At 38.5% G+C, this 18078-nt stretch overlaps 1 protein-coding gene across 3 annotated transcripts in view; it reads left to right on the forward strand.

The window, feature by feature from the left end:
• The window catches only part of TTC17 (tetratricopeptide repeat domain 17), a 116640-nt gene that overhangs the window by 4974 nt on the left and 93588 nt on the right, over positions 1–18078 (forward strand). For all 3 annotated transcript variants that reach the window (XM_077863665.1, XM_077863663.1, XM_077863664.1), the window contains exon 2: positions 17057–17146. In XM_077863665.1, the coding sequence (XP_077719791.1) occupies positions 17057–17146 (90 nt within the window). The remainder of the gene's footprint in view (positions 1–17056; positions 17147–18078) is intronic.

Consider the following 18078-nt stretch of genomic DNA (forward strand, 5'->3'; position numbering starts at 1 on the left):
AAATTATAACTGTACTTTTCCCAGTTATTTATTATTGAACAAATATTTTTTATTTTTTAAGATTTTATTTATTCATGGTAGACACACAGAGAGAGGCGGCTTCCTGCAGGGAGTCCGATGTGGGACTTGATCCTGGGACTCCGGGACCACGACCTGAGCCAAAGGCAGATGCTCAACTAACTGCTGAGCCACCCAGGCGTCCCTGAACAAATATTTACTGAACAACTATTTATTGAACAAATATTTATTGGCTGCTTATTTTTCAGCAGCCCACTGCGCTTTGATAGATACATACTTTTCCATTGGCTGTGACATGAAATTCTCACTTCTTATTGGGGTGAGCAGAACACAGTTCCTTCTTAACCTTTTTCCCACCTTTTCCCTGGCTCTTCTTCCTCCACTCATTTTCTAGATCAGCAGTTCTCAAACTTTACTTTGCACAAAAGTAGTCTGGGGTGCTTACTTAAAATACAGATTTCCAGGCCACAAAGTGGTGGAATGGCCAAGAATTCTACATTTTTATCAAACCCTTCAGGAGATTATTTAATACAGATGGGTCACAGATCATTCTGAGAAATTCAGTTTTACATATTTCTCTATATCCAGTTTCTGTTTTTACTCTTTATTATTATTATTAAAGATTTATTTATTTATTCAGAGAGAGAGAGGCAGAGACACAGACAGGGGGAGAAGCAGGCTCCCTGCAGAAAGCCCAACGTGGGACTCGATCCCCGGTCTCCAGGATCACACCCCCGGCTGCAGGCGGCGCTAAACTGCTGCGCCACCGGGGCTGCCATTTACTCTTTACATATACCTGGGCAATCTTGTCTTTTCTCAGGACTTAAATTACCGTATATAGGCAGAGAATAGTCACATTTCTTTCTGTAACTCACATTTTTTTCTCCAGGGTTATAGATCAGTACCTCTATAATTTTCATTCTGTATGAATGTCTTCTCGGTACTTCAAGCTTAATATGACCAAACCTAAGCTCATTTTTACCCTACCTACACCTGTGTCGTGCCCTCTTTTTCCAAATTGAATGAAAGATCCCACTGTTCACCATCCACCCATTCGCCCAAGTCAGAAATCTGGTTGTCTCCTTTATTCCTTACTAATATCTTTCCATTTTATTCTAATTACATTTTCCTCCCAATAAGCTACCACTGTGGCTCTAATTCAGGCCACCTGATTCTTGCCACAGGTTCCTAATTGCCCTCCCTGCCCTAGTCTTGTCCTGCTTCAGATCCATTCTCAGTGCAATTAGACTAACCTTTTAAAGCCTTCTTTGTTTTAGTTACGGATTTGAATTACAGAAGTAATGTGTGGCATTGTAAAAATAAATGCCTATTGTTATGGGAGTATTTGAAGTAACAAAGTAAAGTCCTCCCACCTCTCCCCATTCTCACTCCCCAAGGGAAGCTACTTTGAGCAGTTAGTTTGGTGGTATCCCAGGATATGGTCCTACTGTAATGTGTCTTGTGATCTGGCCCCTCCTCTCTAGCCTTATCTTTGCTCATTTTTTTTTTTTTAGATTTTTATTTATTTATGATAGGCACACAGTGAGAGAGAGAGGCAGAGACATAGGCAGAGGGAGAAGCAGGCTCCATGCACCGAGAGCCCGACGTGGGATTCGATCCCGGGTGTCCAGGATCGCACCCTGGGCCAAAGGCAGGCGCTAAACCCAGGGATCCCATCTTTGCTCATTTTTGAGTGCCCCACCTTCACCAGAGAATACACACACATACACCTTAGCCATATTTAACATTTGTCACTGTCCCCAGTTATGCTTTGTTCTCACTTGCCTCTGGGCCTTTGCACACATTCTTCCCCTGAAATCTCACTAAAACTCACTACTCTTCACAACTTAAACATCACTTTCAGGAAAGCTTCTAATGCCCAAGTTTGAATAAGCCGTTCTTTCTATGTGCTTTCATAATATCCTCTATTTCCTTAAGAAAGGCATTTGCCATGCCATATGTCTCTTTACTTATGTAAATGCCCTACTGGGCTACTACATGCTCCATGCCGGGAGAGGCCATATCCGTCTTCTCTGTGGAGGCCTCAGCCTCCTCGAAGATCTTTAAAGCTCCAAGCAACTCCTCAATGAGTCAGCCATTAGGCCTTCAGAAAAGATGCCGTATGGACATGAGAGGAGCCATACTTTGAGAGATCACTCTTGGCCTGTCTTCTGTGGTCAGATTGTGTATGCAAAGGAAATCATCCTTTATCACTGATGATCTATCTAAAAGGTCAGCTTTATTGCTCAGGCATTGAAAAATGAGGAGAGGTGACAAGAGACAAGAAAAAAAAAAGAAAATAATCATCAAAAAGGGCAGAGGCGAGATGGATGAGAAATGGCAGCTGCATTGTTGAGGGAGGATTAGGGTCAGCTGTGGGGTTCAGCAGTTGTTGCAGTTTAGAAGCAGCATTGGTGGAAATGAACAGAAGGCGCTCTGACAGTGAGAAATAAGAGGGCTTGCCAGCATGTCAGGTCAAAAATTAGAACAGCTCTGCACTCCTGAGCGTAGGGAGCAGGGTGTGAGCCCTACCTGCTTCTCAGACTCCATGGTGGCCAAAGCAAGGGGAATGCCCCTGTTGGGTGGCTTTTTACAGCCAAGCACCTCCAGAGGGTTGTTTGTGCTCATGGGCTCTCTTCCCTCTCTCTGTATAGGTCTCTTTGAAAGCCACTGCAGGCAGTCCTTCATCCACCCGCCTCTTGTCACAGTATCCCAGGGCCTGCCTTATTGCCAGATTCAGTGCTCAGCTCTTCGTTCTCTCTCTCAACCACTTCCCACCCCGGCCAGTACTTGTCCTCAGACCTTAACGAACTATTTTCTTCCGTGGCTTCTGGGACATACCCCCCTGGGCTTTCCTTCTATATCCTTGGCCATAACTTTTCATTCTCTTCTGAATTCCTCTTCTCCTCATGAGTCTTAGATACTGATGTGCTCACCAGGTGATCTTACGCAGTCTCATGGCATAAAAGGGGATGTGTGTGTTCTGAGGGTTCTCCCAAATCATACCTGCATCTCTCCCTGAACGCCAGACTCCTATGCGGTTGCCCACTCAACATCTCCACTTGGCTGTCTACTAGACATCACAGATACATCACATCCTAAGCTGAACTATATTGCCCACCCCACCATACTTGTTACCCAATTGCTCAGGTCCAGAATCTTCCTTGATTTTTCTGTCCCATACCTACTCTACCAGTAACCTGCCAACTTGACTTGCAGAATGTCTCCTATGGCAAGCCATGTCTTTCCACCCTTACTTCTGCAACCCTAGTCTTGACTGTCTTCATCCTCCTCTTAAACCTAAGCATAGTAGCCTGCTAACCAGTCTCCTTCCACTTTTGCCCCATAGAGTCTCTTCTCCCCAGATTATAAATTTGGTCCTGTCATTCCTTCAAGGGTTGTAGAGGAAGAGAAGCAAAGAGCATCGGAAAACCTTCAGTGCTTTCCCATTATACTTTTAAGGATAAAACTTACGAGTTTTTACCACAGCCTATAAGGCCCTTGCAAGATCTGGGACTTGGCCCCTGGCCATCTTTCTGCCCCAAATACCACTTTCCTTCTTGTGTGCTGCGCTTTAGCCATACTGGCCATACTGGCCTCTATAGAGCACCCAGTTGCTCTTTTCCATTGCTTGAAAAATCTCTGTGGACATCCTCATGGCTCATCCCCTCTCTTTCAAGTCTCTGTTCACATATCACCTATCTTCTGACATTATATGAAACACCATCCCCCAGCAGCACATCATCTTACACTGCTTTCTTTTTGTTCATAGCACCAATGACTATCATAATAGATATTTTATTGCCGGTCTTTCTATGAGAATATTAACTCTTTCATAGAACTTTGTTATGTTCAGTGAGGAAACTGCATGCCTACAGCACCATAAACACTCAGGAAATATTGAATACGTGAGAGAAGGGGAGAGTACCAGTATGTATGTGTGCAAGCAATTATTCACCCTAGTAATAGCTCTTGCATATCAGCACAATGATGAGCCACCATCATTTTTAGTAGTCTGGAGAAAGCACAGTGCATTTACTCTAAATCATTTTTAAAGATTTATTTACTTATTTGAGAGAGAGAGAACACACACCCATGCACGTGTGTGTGAGCAGAGGCTGGGGAACAGAGAGCAAGAATCCCAAGCACACTACGCGCTGAGCATGGACCTGGGGCTTGATCCCATGACCCATGAGATCGTGACCTGAGCCAGATCAAGAGTTGGCTGCTTAATGGGCTGAGCCTCCCAGGCGCTCCACAGTGCATTTACTTTAAAGGGGGCAGGGCAGTTCTTTCATTCTCCGTTAAAAGTGAAAGGTCTAGAAAAACTAAGACTTCTCTGAAAATGTAACATCTCTAAACCAGAGTTGTAAAATGGCGCCTCAGATAACCTAAATTCCAATTGGCTATTTGGATATATTATCTCTTCAACGTACATACCTTTGACGATATGCGCAAAGAACTTTGAGATTGTGGCATTATTTAAATTATTGAATATTGTATAAATTTAGGTAAGTCATTTAACATTAAGACATTTCTTTAGCGCATCCCCGGTGGCTCAGCGGTTTAGTGCCGCCTTCAGCCCAGGCAGGGCGTGACCCAGGAGACTCGGGATTGAGTCCCACGTCGGGCTTCCTGCGTGGAGCCTACTTCTCCCTCTGCCTGTGTCTCTGCCTCTCTCTCTATATATATATGTGTCTCTCATTAATAAACAAATAAAAATCTTTTTTAAAAAAGACATTTCTTTAAGCATGTACAAAAGAAGCATTTATTAAAAGTCTATACCATCATGACAGCTTTATATAAGCTATAAAGTACATACTTGTTTTCAAGACCTGCTACCAGGAATTCTCACTGGATCAAATTGCGCTTCCCATATTTATTTAACTACTTCATGAGTCTAACTTTTGAAAAGAACTCATTTATGTATTTTTTACTAACATTTTATTTCAGTCTTCACTTACCCAGTGAGGCACTTAGTTATTTAAATTGAAATCAGGTGACTGGCAAGACCCCTCCCCCATCAGCCTTTCTACCTTGAGTCTAATTGCTTGGTAGGGAATTGAGAGGGTTGTTAATCTTTAGTAAAATTCAAAGAGAGTGGTACATGCCAAAAGTGGTCAAATGGAGTCAGGAACATTTTTATTTGAGCAAGAATTTGCCGAGAGCTTTTTGTGTGCCATTACACTTGGCAGGCTTAGCTAGCTCATTAAACGCATATGGGAATGCTTTCTGTGTTAGGTACGTGAGTTATAGCTGTGAGGGAGATACAGTCCCTGCCTTCACAGAGTTTGCATTGGAGTCACATGGAAGAGACTCTAATTAGAATAAAGTCAACAGGTAACTTTCTTTTCCTGTTTTTATTTTTATTTGCATTTGTTCTATGCAGAATTACTCATGGGGCATAAATTTTTGTTTCTTCTGGAATATCTTTTTTTGTACAGCCTCCTCTTCTGGTTTAGGAACAATCTGCTCTTTTTTTAGTAAGGATCATCTCTATGCAGCCGGGAGAGCTCACGTATGGGTTAATCTGACTCTGAGCCCTTAGGTTCTACACAACATCTTGGGGGCTTTAACACCCCCATGTGCTCAATGACCAGAGAATCTACCTCTAAACCCTTAAGTTCAGCATTACTCTCTGCATTTTTAAGCATGTGCACTAAAAATTCACTCTTCTTGGACCATTTACCCTGTGTGCAGCCCCACTGTTTGGCCTGGGCACACCTACGAGCTCCAGCATTGTAGTGATGGAATGACACCCACTGCTTCTGCAAAGTGATGTCTTTCACATACTTGGTGGCTTTTCAGATATGCACACCCTTGATGGCCTGGGCAGCTTCACCTGTGTTCTTAAAGTGACCATGAAGATTTGAATCTCTTAATTTGCATGATTTTGAAGGGTTTTCTGGGTCAAGCGAATAGCGAACCATTTTCATAGGTCACCTCAGGCCACTTACAGGAAGAGAACAGTTAACTTTAATAGTAATAAAATTTCATGTCTATTTCACTGAACGCTTGACCAAGTGTTTTCATATTCACATCTCATTTTATTGTCATAGAGACCCAGTAAGATATGGGTATTGACCTCTCTAATAAAGTAAAGCAATTTAGGCTAAGTATGGTTAAACTCCTTGCCCAAGGCCATGCAGATAGGAAGTGGCAGTGTGTAAACTCCAGCTCAGATCGCATCTCTACTGCTAAGCATTACTACCAATATAAAGAAAAATATTCCTATAGTTTTACCTATAAAATACCAATTTTTTAATTTTATAATTGAATTTAAAACTATAAAATACATGATCATAGTTCAAAATATTTTATTCAAGCTACTTAGTATGACATAAAATGGAAAGTGAAAGTTTCAGAACTACTCACAGTTCTTCCTCCTGGAAGCAATCACAGAATTATTTGTGTATTCTTCCAGAAAGTTCCCATGCATGTGCAAACCCTCGTATAGATTTTTTAAAAAATCACAACTGGAAATATTTTGTCTCATGACTAGCTTTTATTCACTTGATAAGAGGTAGACATCTGTTAGAAATGAAAAGCTACTCTCTTTATCCTTAAAAATGCATAGTATTTGGTTGTATGGCTGTTTATTTAACCAGTTCCCTAATGATAGGCATTTAGATTATTTCCAGACTTTTACTATCAAACAATACTGCAGTGAGTGAACTTCTGTGAGTGTATTGAGTGTATCTGTAAGATGAATTCTTTAAAATGGAATTTCCTGGTTTGAAGAATATATATTTAATTTTCTTAGATATTGTCAAATCCTCCTTTTAAAGGACTGCATCAGGAGTGTTTGAACATACCCAGCAGTGTTTGGGATACGTCAAATTTTGTTTATATAATCCCATTCTAGTGAAAGACCCTTTACCTCATCCATCGCTTTTAGTGAAACAGTATTGTAGCCATCAGTGGAAGTATGAACATAAAGGAACTTATAGTTTGGTTATCTTCATAGAAAAATTAAACATTTGTCATTAATGCTTACTTCACACTTGTTGGGATTGCAGTAAAAGAGATTAGTCAAGCTGACCCATCCCACCCTCCCCGCGTGTTAATACTACTACTGTGTAATGAATAATCAAGTTGAATATTATTCAGTGATGACTTAACAGCAGTGATTTCTAGCATGAAAAAGCAAAGTAAATTCCTGGCTGTTGAGTTTGCCATCACCTGAGTAATGATAAAATTAAGGTTCAATTTCTGGCACTCATTTTAGTGTCCCTTTTCCAATATTTAATTAACAAATCTTAGTTTGACTGTCATAACAAAATCCCATAAACTGAGTGACTTAAGCAACAGAAGTTTATTTTCTCAGTTTTGGAGTCTGGAAGTCCAAGGTCAGAGTGCCAGAGTAATCAGGTTTTGGTGAGAGTTCTCCTTCTGATTTGCAGACCAGCTGCATTCTTGCTGTGTCCTCACGTGGCAGAAAGAGAAGGCAGGCCACCAATCCTGTCATAAGGCCCAACCTCATGACTTCATGTAAACCTAATTACCTTCCAACAGCCCGATCTCCAATTACCATCACATTGAAGGTTACAGCGTCAACATATAATTTTGGGGAAACACAATTCAGTGCACAGTATCCATCTAAGAATTTTCAGGCTATTTATCACCATTAAGCCTGGCACTATGTCTGAAACTTGTGGGTACTTGTGTTAGTTTTCTATTGGCTACTGTTAAAAATTATGACAAAGTTAGTGGCTTAAAACAACAAATTTATCATCTTACAGTTCTGTAGGTTAGAAGTCTAACCATGTTTCACTGGGCTAAAATCAAGGGGACAGTATGCTGCATATCTTTCTGGAAGTTCTAGGGGAGAGTCCATTTCCTTACCTTTCCTAGATTCTAGAAGCCACCCATATTCCTTGGCTCTTGGTCCCCTTCTCTAACCTTTCTTCCTTAGGCACATCTCTCTCTCTCTCTCTCTCTCTCTGACCTAACTATTCCACTTTTAAGGACCCTTGTGATTATTACACTGGGCCTACCTGCATAACCAGGTTATAGTCTCTGTCTTAATTAAAGTAATCTGAATAGCAACCTTAACTCCATTAGCTACTTTAATTAATTTTTGCTGTGTATTCTGAGTAGTCCCAGGTTCTGGGATTAGGACATGGACATCTTTGTCGGGCCATTATTCTGTGCTTGATAAATATTAGCTACTGGAATGAGAGTCAATTCTGAGTTAAATATAAAATAGCTCTAACTGCACAGCGACATTTTTCTGTTTAAGTTTACAAGAATATCATAAATATACCAATGAGAAATATCCATGACTCTTGAGTCTTGATCCAGCATTTCATTTTCTTTCCTTGTAAAGTTGTAAATTGTCTACTTTATTCATTTTGTCATTTGCATGTTTCCTGGTGACACAAATCAGAACATGTAGACTGGTAGCGCTTTTATAAGAAGTTGTTCATCTGTTGTTCATGTTGAAAATGGTTATTAACTCGCTTTCAGTTTAGGACCTGGTGATTGTGTGATATGAATGTTCTCATAAAATTGGCTGCAAAGTGGGGCTGGGTGGCTCAGTCGGTTAAGTGTCTGGCTCTTGATTTCTGCCCAGGTCATGATTTCAGGGTCATGAGATCCAGCCCTGTGTCAGGCTCTGTGCTCAGCATGAAGTCTGCTTGAGATTCTCTCTCCCTCTGTCTCTGCTGCTTGTTCTCTCTTTCTCCCTCCTTCCCTCCCTCCCTCTCTCATAAATAAATAGTGTGTAAAAAAAATTGGCTGCAATACTGTACATGATCCAATCTAGATATGATATACATCAAATACCTAGATTGTTTTAAGTGCACTTAAGCATTTACAGCTTTATCTTCCAAGAACTATGGAAATGAGAAGTTAAAACCTGAGGGTAGAACTTCAGAAAATATAGTTATAAGGCCATAAAAATCATGTGATGGTCAAGATTCAGTATTTTCATTTATTTAAAGTTTATATTAGTTTTCATAACCTGGTATCTGATTAAAAAATTGAGGCTGTTTTTAATTTCTCATTAAAACACCATATTATAGGGATGCCTGGATGGCTCAGCGGTTGAGCATCTGCCTTCCGCTCAAGTCATGATCCCAGAGTCCTGGGATCAAGTCCCACATCAGGTTCCCTGTATGGTGCCTGCTTCTCCCTCTGCCTGTGTCTCTGCCCCTCTCTCTCTGTCTCTCTCATGAATAAATAAATAAAATCTTAAAAACAACAAAACAAAATACCATATTATACAAGTACCCTAATGGCAAAAATGTCATCTTTAACAAAAATATTTCCAAATCCTGACAGTTCATAATGATAATGTTTTATTGGTCTGATATTAAGTATTTCTAGTAAAAGATCTGCTCATATATTAAAGTTTTGAAAATTATTATAGCCAGGAGCCCATGTAAGTCCCTCTCCAGAGCCAAGGCTGGTCTAGTATTTTGTTTGTGAACTTGAACTTCTCCTGACCAGAAGGGAGATGCTGGTTCTTGGTGGTTAGACTTGAATCCCGAAGAAAGAATTACACGCAAAGTCAGGCACCAGACTTCTGTCTCCCTCATTCCATCCCTCTGAACTCATCTTACCTGCCCCTGCATTCGCCTGACAGGGGTCACAAAGGTGAGGGTTCTTTGGGCAGTCTTTTGAAAAGGGTAGTGAATTCGATTTGAGAAAAAGATAAAAATCTGAGGAGAGTAAGGTAAGGAACAAGAAAATGCAAAAGAAATTACCTGTTTGAAGTGTTTTGCCTGCCCCCCCCCACACACGTATGGGAGAAGAGTTTTTTTCTTTATGAATATATAAGGAAAAGCTACAAGACTGTTCCTCAGACCTAAGCTTATTTGTCATTACGTTATTTTCTGTTGATAAATACATGTTGTATAGCACTCAAAAGTTTCATCTTAACAAGATCTGTAAATAGCACTTAAAAAAAAAGAAATACGTGTTTGCTGAAGGAGTCAGAAAACACAAGAAGGTAATCACCTAGAATCTGCCCTTCTAGAAACCATCATTCATAAAATTGTGATGTAAACTATCAGATGGATTTAAAGTGAGCCAATGAGGAAGATTTTTTTATAAGCACACAAAAGAAGAAAAATCTATGGCCAGCAAAGAGATTAAAATGTATTCACCCTTTTCCCTGTGTTCTTGAGTGTTTAGAAACTCCGTGACTTGTTAGAAATTTAAGTTGATTCAGCTGTTTTAGAGAAAAGCTAGCAAAAAATATAAATTCAAAAGTGAACCTAGCATTTCCTTTTCTAGGAAGGAAATAATTAGGCAGCAATCAAAAAAATTTATAGATACTCATCTCAATATTGTTAAAAATGCAGAATAACTAAAAACCCAAATTTTAATTAGTAGGAAACTGGATAAATAACTTTAAGATATTAACCATTAAATAAGGTGATGTTGATCTATATTCCTGAGAAAGAAATCTGATAAAATTTAGGAAAGAGTGGAAAAGGGAAGGATATAATATAGTAAATATTCCATTTTTGTAAAAATATTTATCTACATAGCTGTGTGTGTGTAATCAAGTTGAACTTTATTCAGTGGTGTTTTACAGCAGTGATTTCTAGCATAAAATAGCAAAGTAATTTCCTGGTTAGCCAGGAAATTAGCTATGTGTGTATGTGTGTGTGTGAACAGGCAGAGAAGTTATCCTGACATAATTATATGACAGCGGATATCTCGGAAGATGACATTTTGTGTAATTTTAATTTCCTTCCTTAAATTACCCATAATGTGTTTGGTTTTACAGCAACATATATATTTAGCTTATGATCAGAAAAGAGATTTTTCTTTCAATTGAACTTTGTTAGGCTTAAGTGGCATAAGGAGAGGGAGAGCTGATTTTGCTTATGATACAATGAACAACCTAACTGCTCAAATAAATAGCCACTGCTAATTGGAACCTTGGTTTAATTTGACAAATTGACAGTTTGAAGGAAGGTTTTAGCTACAACTTTGGAAAGAGTCCCCACCTAGAGTGAGTGCAAATTTATATGGGCAAATTGGAAGAATGATCATTTCGTTCATTTGAACATTAGATTGCTTCAGTGATGTGAGACTGGCAAAAGGTGACGCTTTTATGGTAGTGTTAAATCTTTTATGGAGGACGGATGTAAAAGGTATAAGGAACTTCAGAGTCATCAGGTTAGGTTCCCCCTCAGTTTATAGATGAGGAAATGGAAGCCTGCATAGGGAAGGTGATTTGCTTAAGGTCACACAGCTGGTCATAGACCTGTCAAGGACTTATTTTTTCATGATTCCTGGAGGCCTAGCCACTTTGCCTCCTTTGCAGATAGTCAGTCATCACTGAATGATAATCCCGATGGAGATGGATTCTATAACAAATGTGACATCAGACAACTTCAACAAGCAGTCAACAGTGTTCATGTCTAACATGTACCTGAAAGCATATTAAGTACTGGAAGTAGAAAGAAATTTTTTTAAAAAAATTTTTTGGAGAGACAGACATACAGTAATTAAACAATGTAATAAATACTTTTAAAGAAGTGGGATCCCTGGGTGGCGCAGCGGTTTGGCGCCTGCCTTTGGCCCAGGGCGCGATCCTGGAGACCCGGGATCGAATCCCACGTCGGGCTCCCGGTGCATGGAGCCTGCTGCTCCCTCTGCCTGTGTCTCTGCCTCTCTCTCTCTCTCTCTCTCTCTCTCTCTCTGTGACTATCATAAATAAATAAAAAATTTAAAAAAATTTTTAAAATAAAAAGAAGTGTGTAAAGAGTACTGTGGAAACTCAAGAGAAGGATGTGGCTTCACAAAAGAAATGTCCTTTGAGCCCAGTCATTTGGCCTTCGCCAAAAACATAAGGATCGATGTGTGTTCCAAGTAGGAGAATTAGCACGTGCAAAGGGATAGGAAGTCTGAAAAGAGCCACGAGGGTAAGAAGATACCCTAGGTAGAGGACCTAAGAAAATTCACCAAAGTTTGGAAATACCATCAAGACTTTGGTATTGAAAATTTTTATTGGAATGTTTGAACAGATTCTAAGTGCTGCAAATACAATCTGATCCAGGGCTGAAACAGCCTATAGCCATGATAGGTTTATTCTGTCTTCATTTCTCTCTTTCTTTAACCCCATTCCCAGTCACCCTGTGACTACAAGATGGCTAGTTCCCATAAGTCAAACAAAAGTTTTAGACTACAGTTTCTTTAGAACCAGCTGACCACTGGGTTGATGCCCCTTCTCGGAAATAATCACTGTGACCAAGGGAAAGGAATCCACTGATTAGGGCTTCCCATGTGGGGAAGGATGCTTCCACCCAAGCAAGGCAGGTGCTTTTGCCACAAGAAGGGGATTGCAGATACTAGAACACAAAAACAATAAATGCCCACTTAGTGGAATCACTTAAGGTAGAAGTAAAATCTTCATTGCTTTGAAGATTTTTATTTATGTTTTCCATCATACAGTCTCAATAAATAATCAAAAATTCTGAATAAAAGATTTAAAATAATCCATCTCTACTTTCTAATTACGGGGAATGATTAAAAAATGGGTATGGTGTATTATAAGATTTCAGTAATGCTACACTCATGTACTTATTTGAATACCATTAAAAAACAGGCAAGGGACACCTGGGTGGCTCAGTGGTTGGAAGTCTGCCTTGGGCTCAGGTCGGGACCCCGGGGTCCTGGGACCGAGCCCTGCATCCGGCTCCCTGCAAGGAGCCTGCTTCTCCCTCTGCCTGTGTCTCTGCCTCTCTCTGTGTCTCTCAATGAATGAATGAATGAATGAATAAATTATTTAAAAAAAAATAACAGGTAAGAATGTCCAGCATATGTGAAGAAGAAGTTGCATATGAGAGCTGGAATTAATATATATGGAAACACTCAATTTCCTGTCATAAAGGACCAGTGGTGAGGGACTCACTCTTGCTCTTATAGAACTCAAAAATGTTTATATCCTTAGCCTGGTTATTTTAAGTTTAAAGTATTCACCCTTTATTTGATTTGGCAGTGAAGTAATCATTGTTATATTGTTACATTTCCCTCTGTTACCATGTGAATTTCCTAAATTCATAAGAGTTAGGGCTTCAGATTAGACATGTAGGTATTAGTGATAGAGACAGCAGCAAATTTTGAAATCTATGAAAATGAACTTAGTAAGATATTTACTGCCATTATATATAATTGGACACATGTACTTATATAATGTATCCAGAGGAAAATGAAATTGAGTTGAGAACTCTTAGAGAATGAATCATTCTGTGTAATACAAGTCCATTTAGCCAATTTTCAAATACTTGGTCAGTTTTTCTCTGCAGTATAAACTTTGCTCTAAAATATATTTCATACTTTTCACCATCTTAAGTAGAACCAATTGAAAATAATTCCTTTTTTCTTTATGATTCAGGTCATTACAACCATCATTTATTATACTATGAAGTAACAGAAGTTTGCAGGGTTGCTTGTCCCTTGTGAAAAAAAGCCCTAATAAGGTGCTTTGAGATATAATGTATGTGTCATGTCCTTTTTAACCTACCTCTCTAATTCCTGTCACTTTTTGCTCCTGGGCTGGTAACAGCCTCTTCTAAATGCTGAAGATTTTGAAGGCATCCACATTGTGTATAAAATTGGAATACATAGGCTTCAAATATTGACATAGTGGGCCTGGTTTATAGAGGCTTAATAAACCTTTATTCGTTGAATGGACATTGTAATCTTCACAAATAAACTCTCTTTGTAACCTAAGCAGGGGAACTGTTCAAGACGGGAGAAATTCAAGCTGATTGGCATTTGCCAAAGATAATTTTAAAGTCTTAAATTTTAAGAACTTGAGGTTACCTCAATAAAAATACATGTCAGGCTATAAATCTGCAACCAACACTATCTGGCAAAGATCCATGCCATTTGCTGCCATGTCAAAAAGAGAAGCACAGCTGTCTGGGCTCCCTTCCTTCCTTCTGCTAATAATCTTATCTTTATACCTCCTTTAGCTCTGGTATCTTTGTTCAACTTAAAGCTTTTAGGAAGTGAAAAGAACTTCCTCACAATTGAATGGTGGCCAATCCCATGCTATGCAAATATGATAAAGCCCTGATTAGTATCCTTTTAATCTAAAACTAAGATGGTGCTTTCAGTATTTCTTCAGTGTAAATCTTCATTGATCTCATTCTTTCATTCTTCTTGAGTTTCTCCAAGTGAACAGATTGTTTAGGTATTTTGGAATTGGGATATCATACTCCAGCATTCCTTCCCTTACCCCCTTTTTTTTTTTTGGTTTTGTTGTTATTGTTTTCCTTAAAATCTTGTTGAGAAATACTTATAGAGTCATGTGTAAAATAGCTACCTCTTCAAGTTCTGGACAAAGTAGCAAAGTAAGCAGACTTTCTTTGGCCTCCTTATGAAGTTCTTTTGCACTCTGGCCACTGGCTGTAGCTTTTACATCTTCTCTGTAAAAATTACAGTGTGGTGTAATATATTCCGTGTTGTAAAAAAAGATCGACAGGCTTTGGAATTAAATCAGTCCATATTCAACCCATTATAGTAGCTTTCCCTGTCCCACATGCATTTGACTGTTGGGCATATGTTCAAATACTATGAAAAGAAAAGCAAAATTTTCTTATTGAGATAAACGTAGCATTTTGCTTGATGGCTTTTGCTAGCTTTGTTTGATAAAGGAGATTTGCATCTCAGGTGGTCAAATACTATAGGCCTTGCTATTTTATTTTTAGTGCCTTTTAAATTCAGTCAGTCTAGTTCTGACATGGATTCCAATATATAGTGGGAAGGCCAAGGGGAGGGGTGAAGGGATCTCATCTTAAAAGCAAGACCATGGGCTATAATAAGCATTCATAACTAAATAATAATAATTATGTAGTTTAAATAATTGCAATGAAAGTATGGAAGTTACTCTGGACTAGCATCTCTTTTTCCCCTGGCATCTGTGAGATGATTGAATGAGCAAAGGCAGATGAGTTTTATCTGTAGTCACCTAACATTGTCCAATTTAATGCATATTATTAAAACAACTGTCCAACTTTATTTCATGTTCTTATTACCTCTTTAAAAAAATTTGGGGGGAGGGGGGCTCAGCTCTTAAATAAATAAATAGATAAATAAAATCTTTTAAAAAATTTTGTTTTAATAGGCTCTTGTATCACCAACATCTATGCAAGCCTACCTTCCCTGCTTAAAAAACTAGCTGTAGTGGGACCTGGGTGGTTCAGTCTGTTAAACCAGGTCATCATCTCAGGGTCATGAGATGATGCCCGGTGTTGGGCTCTGTGCTCAGCATAGAGTCTGCTGGGGATTTTCTCTCTCTTCCCTGCTGCTCCACTGGCTCTCTTGTATGCTTGCTCTCTCAAATAAATAAATTTTCAAAAACTATTTCTCAATTTGATTAGTTAAGCTGATACCAGTTTCTTAGGTTACCAAAAGAGAGTTTTTTCTTAAAGTGGAACTTCCTGAAGGGCTGGTATGTAATTTGACAGCTCCAGTCTAGCACCATGGAATAGCAGGAACTTTATCTCATCCCTTAGATGCCAAGGCCAGATTTTTCTGAAATTCAAAAACCATGTATATGTGTGCATACGTGTGTTGTTTTCTCTTTATTTTAAATGTATTATGTATACATTATAAACAGTTTAAAAATATACAAGTATATAAAACATGAGTAGGCCTCTCTTCTTTATCCCAGTTCCCAAAAGAAACCACTGTAAAGTTAGTTTTGTGTGTATAGAGGCATGTGTATACCTATTTCTATAAAAATATATACATGCAATTTCTTTAAAATATCATAGTATACTTATTACTCTTTCTTTTTAGTTAATTATACATTGTGAACATCCTTCCATGACCATAGATCTAGTCTTTCTGTATTTTATTTTATTTTATTTTATTTTATTTTATTTTATTTTATTTTATTTTATTTTATTATTTTATTTATTTTAACACAGAAAGAGAGCACAAGCAGGGAGGATCAGCAGGCAGAGGGAGAGGGAAAAGCAGACTCCTTGCTGAGCAGGGAGCTCAATACAGGGCTCAATCCCAAGACCCTAGGATCATGACCTGAGCTGAAGGCAGCCACTAAACCAACCGAGCTGCCCAGATGCCCTTTGTATCCCATTTAGACAGTGGATTTCTCTCTTCCCTTATTGTTATGTTTTTAAGTAGGTTCCACGGCCAGAGTGGAACGACCCTGAGATCAAGACCTAAGCTGAGATTAAGAGTCGGACACTTAACCAGCTGAGCCACCCAGGCACCCTTCTCTTTTCCCTTATTGATAGACAAGAACAAATTTATAAGCCTGCTACTAGCATGAGGTTCATTTTCCCTACATCTTCCACAACATAGTCACTTGTTTATGTTCCAGAGAACATGAGTTGTAAATAATAAATCTCAAGATTATTTTATATTAACTTTGACTTATGGCTTCTACAGATAGCCTTCAAAAATATAGGTGCTTTTAGTATTTTCCTTTTATCACTCCAAGCCTGTTCAGAAATGGAATATTTGGGATCCCTGGGTGGCGCAGCGGTTTGGCGCCTGCCTTTGGCCCAGGGCGTGATCCTAGAGACCCGGGATCGAATCCCACATCAGGCTCCCGGTGCATGGAGCCTGCTTCTCCCTCTGCCTGTGTCTCTGCCTCTCTCTCTCTCTCTCTCTCTCTGTGACTATCATAATAAATAAATAAATAAATATTAAAAAAAAAAAAAAAGAAATGGAATATTCTGTCAAGACAATTCCTTTTTTATTATTCTAGGTGTGGATTATCTTTTTGAGGAATTTACCTTATCATTCATTGCCAAATACTTTTCTTCCTGAATATTTTTTTATATAACTGACCAAGTTAGAATATTTGCTTCAAAAGCTTACTCTTTAATGTTGGAATTCAAGGGGCAGCTATTATACGTATCATTCTCTTTGCTCTAATTTATGCACAGTCACTTTTGAAGTACTCCTTGAGTTTTACTGAGCACCTAACACTGATTATAATGGTGGTTGAACAGTAATTTAAAGCATATTAAAGGAAACTTTATGAATCCAAGCAAATGTTGATGAAATGTGAGCTTTATTTATTGCTTGCTTGCAGGTGGATTCACCAATGAACTTGAAGCATCCCCATGACTTAGTCATATTAATGAGACAAGAAACAACAGTTAACTACCTCAAAGAATTGGAGGTGAGGCAATGGGAATGTGACATGCAGCTGAAACTTGTTGCATTTCACAGGAGCTATTTATTCAAAGAAAAATGAAAGCACATTGTTTCTTAAGCCCAGTTCTTCTCAGTTTCATAGGAGTATATTACTTTCAAATCACATTTTTAAAAACATCTAATTAGAGTGACATTTGAGCAGCAGTAAGAGAAACAGACTAACCTGGATTTTGCCTGATTATTGACTGACTATATCCTTGAACCAGAGATTCCATGTATAAGCTTTTCCATCAATTATGAAAAGGAATAATCTCTGTGCGTATGCTTGGAGAGTTTGGGTAAATACAAAAAAAAATGGTTTCAGTACTCTCTAAAGATGTATTTTTTATTAATTCCCAAGTAGGGTCATCTTATATTGTGTTTTTATGATGAAGCAAAAGCATTAATCACTTTGTGCCTTGAAAACTTGAAATCTCTTAGTACTAATAAAGTCTGACCTATTTTTTTCTATCATTGATCTCACTTAATAACAAACAGTATTAGTTTTTTGAAAAACTAGGAATAAGACAATAAGTATATTTATACAGCTTCATGCTTGGAAGCTTTATCTGTTATGTAAACACAGTGTTCAAAAATGCAGTGGTGCAGAAAATAGTTTTTATTTTCAGGTGCATATACACATTGTATATATTTATTGCCATTCTATTTTAAGAGACAGTATGATATAAAAAGACTTCAATGGGAGTGTGTGAAGGGGGAAAATGCCATTCACCATGTTGATGAAAACAAAAATGAAAAATGTTGACCCCATCAGTTTTTTATTAAGGTAGTAGAGACTCTTGGATAAAGGTACAGGCTGGAGATATAAATTTGTTAGTGAAATACAGACTTACAGCCATGAAACGAATATTATTTATCTACAAAGTAGTGACAACTAGATGGACTTCTTAAGGTGCC

Source organism: Canis aureus, chromosome 21, assembly GCF_053574225.1.
Source record: "Canis aureus isolate CA01 chromosome 21, VMU_Caureus_v.1.0, whole genome shotgun sequence".
In the NCBI taxonomy this organism is placed as follows: domain Eukaryota; kingdom Metazoa; phylum Chordata; class Mammalia; order Carnivora; family Canidae; genus Canis; species Canis aureus.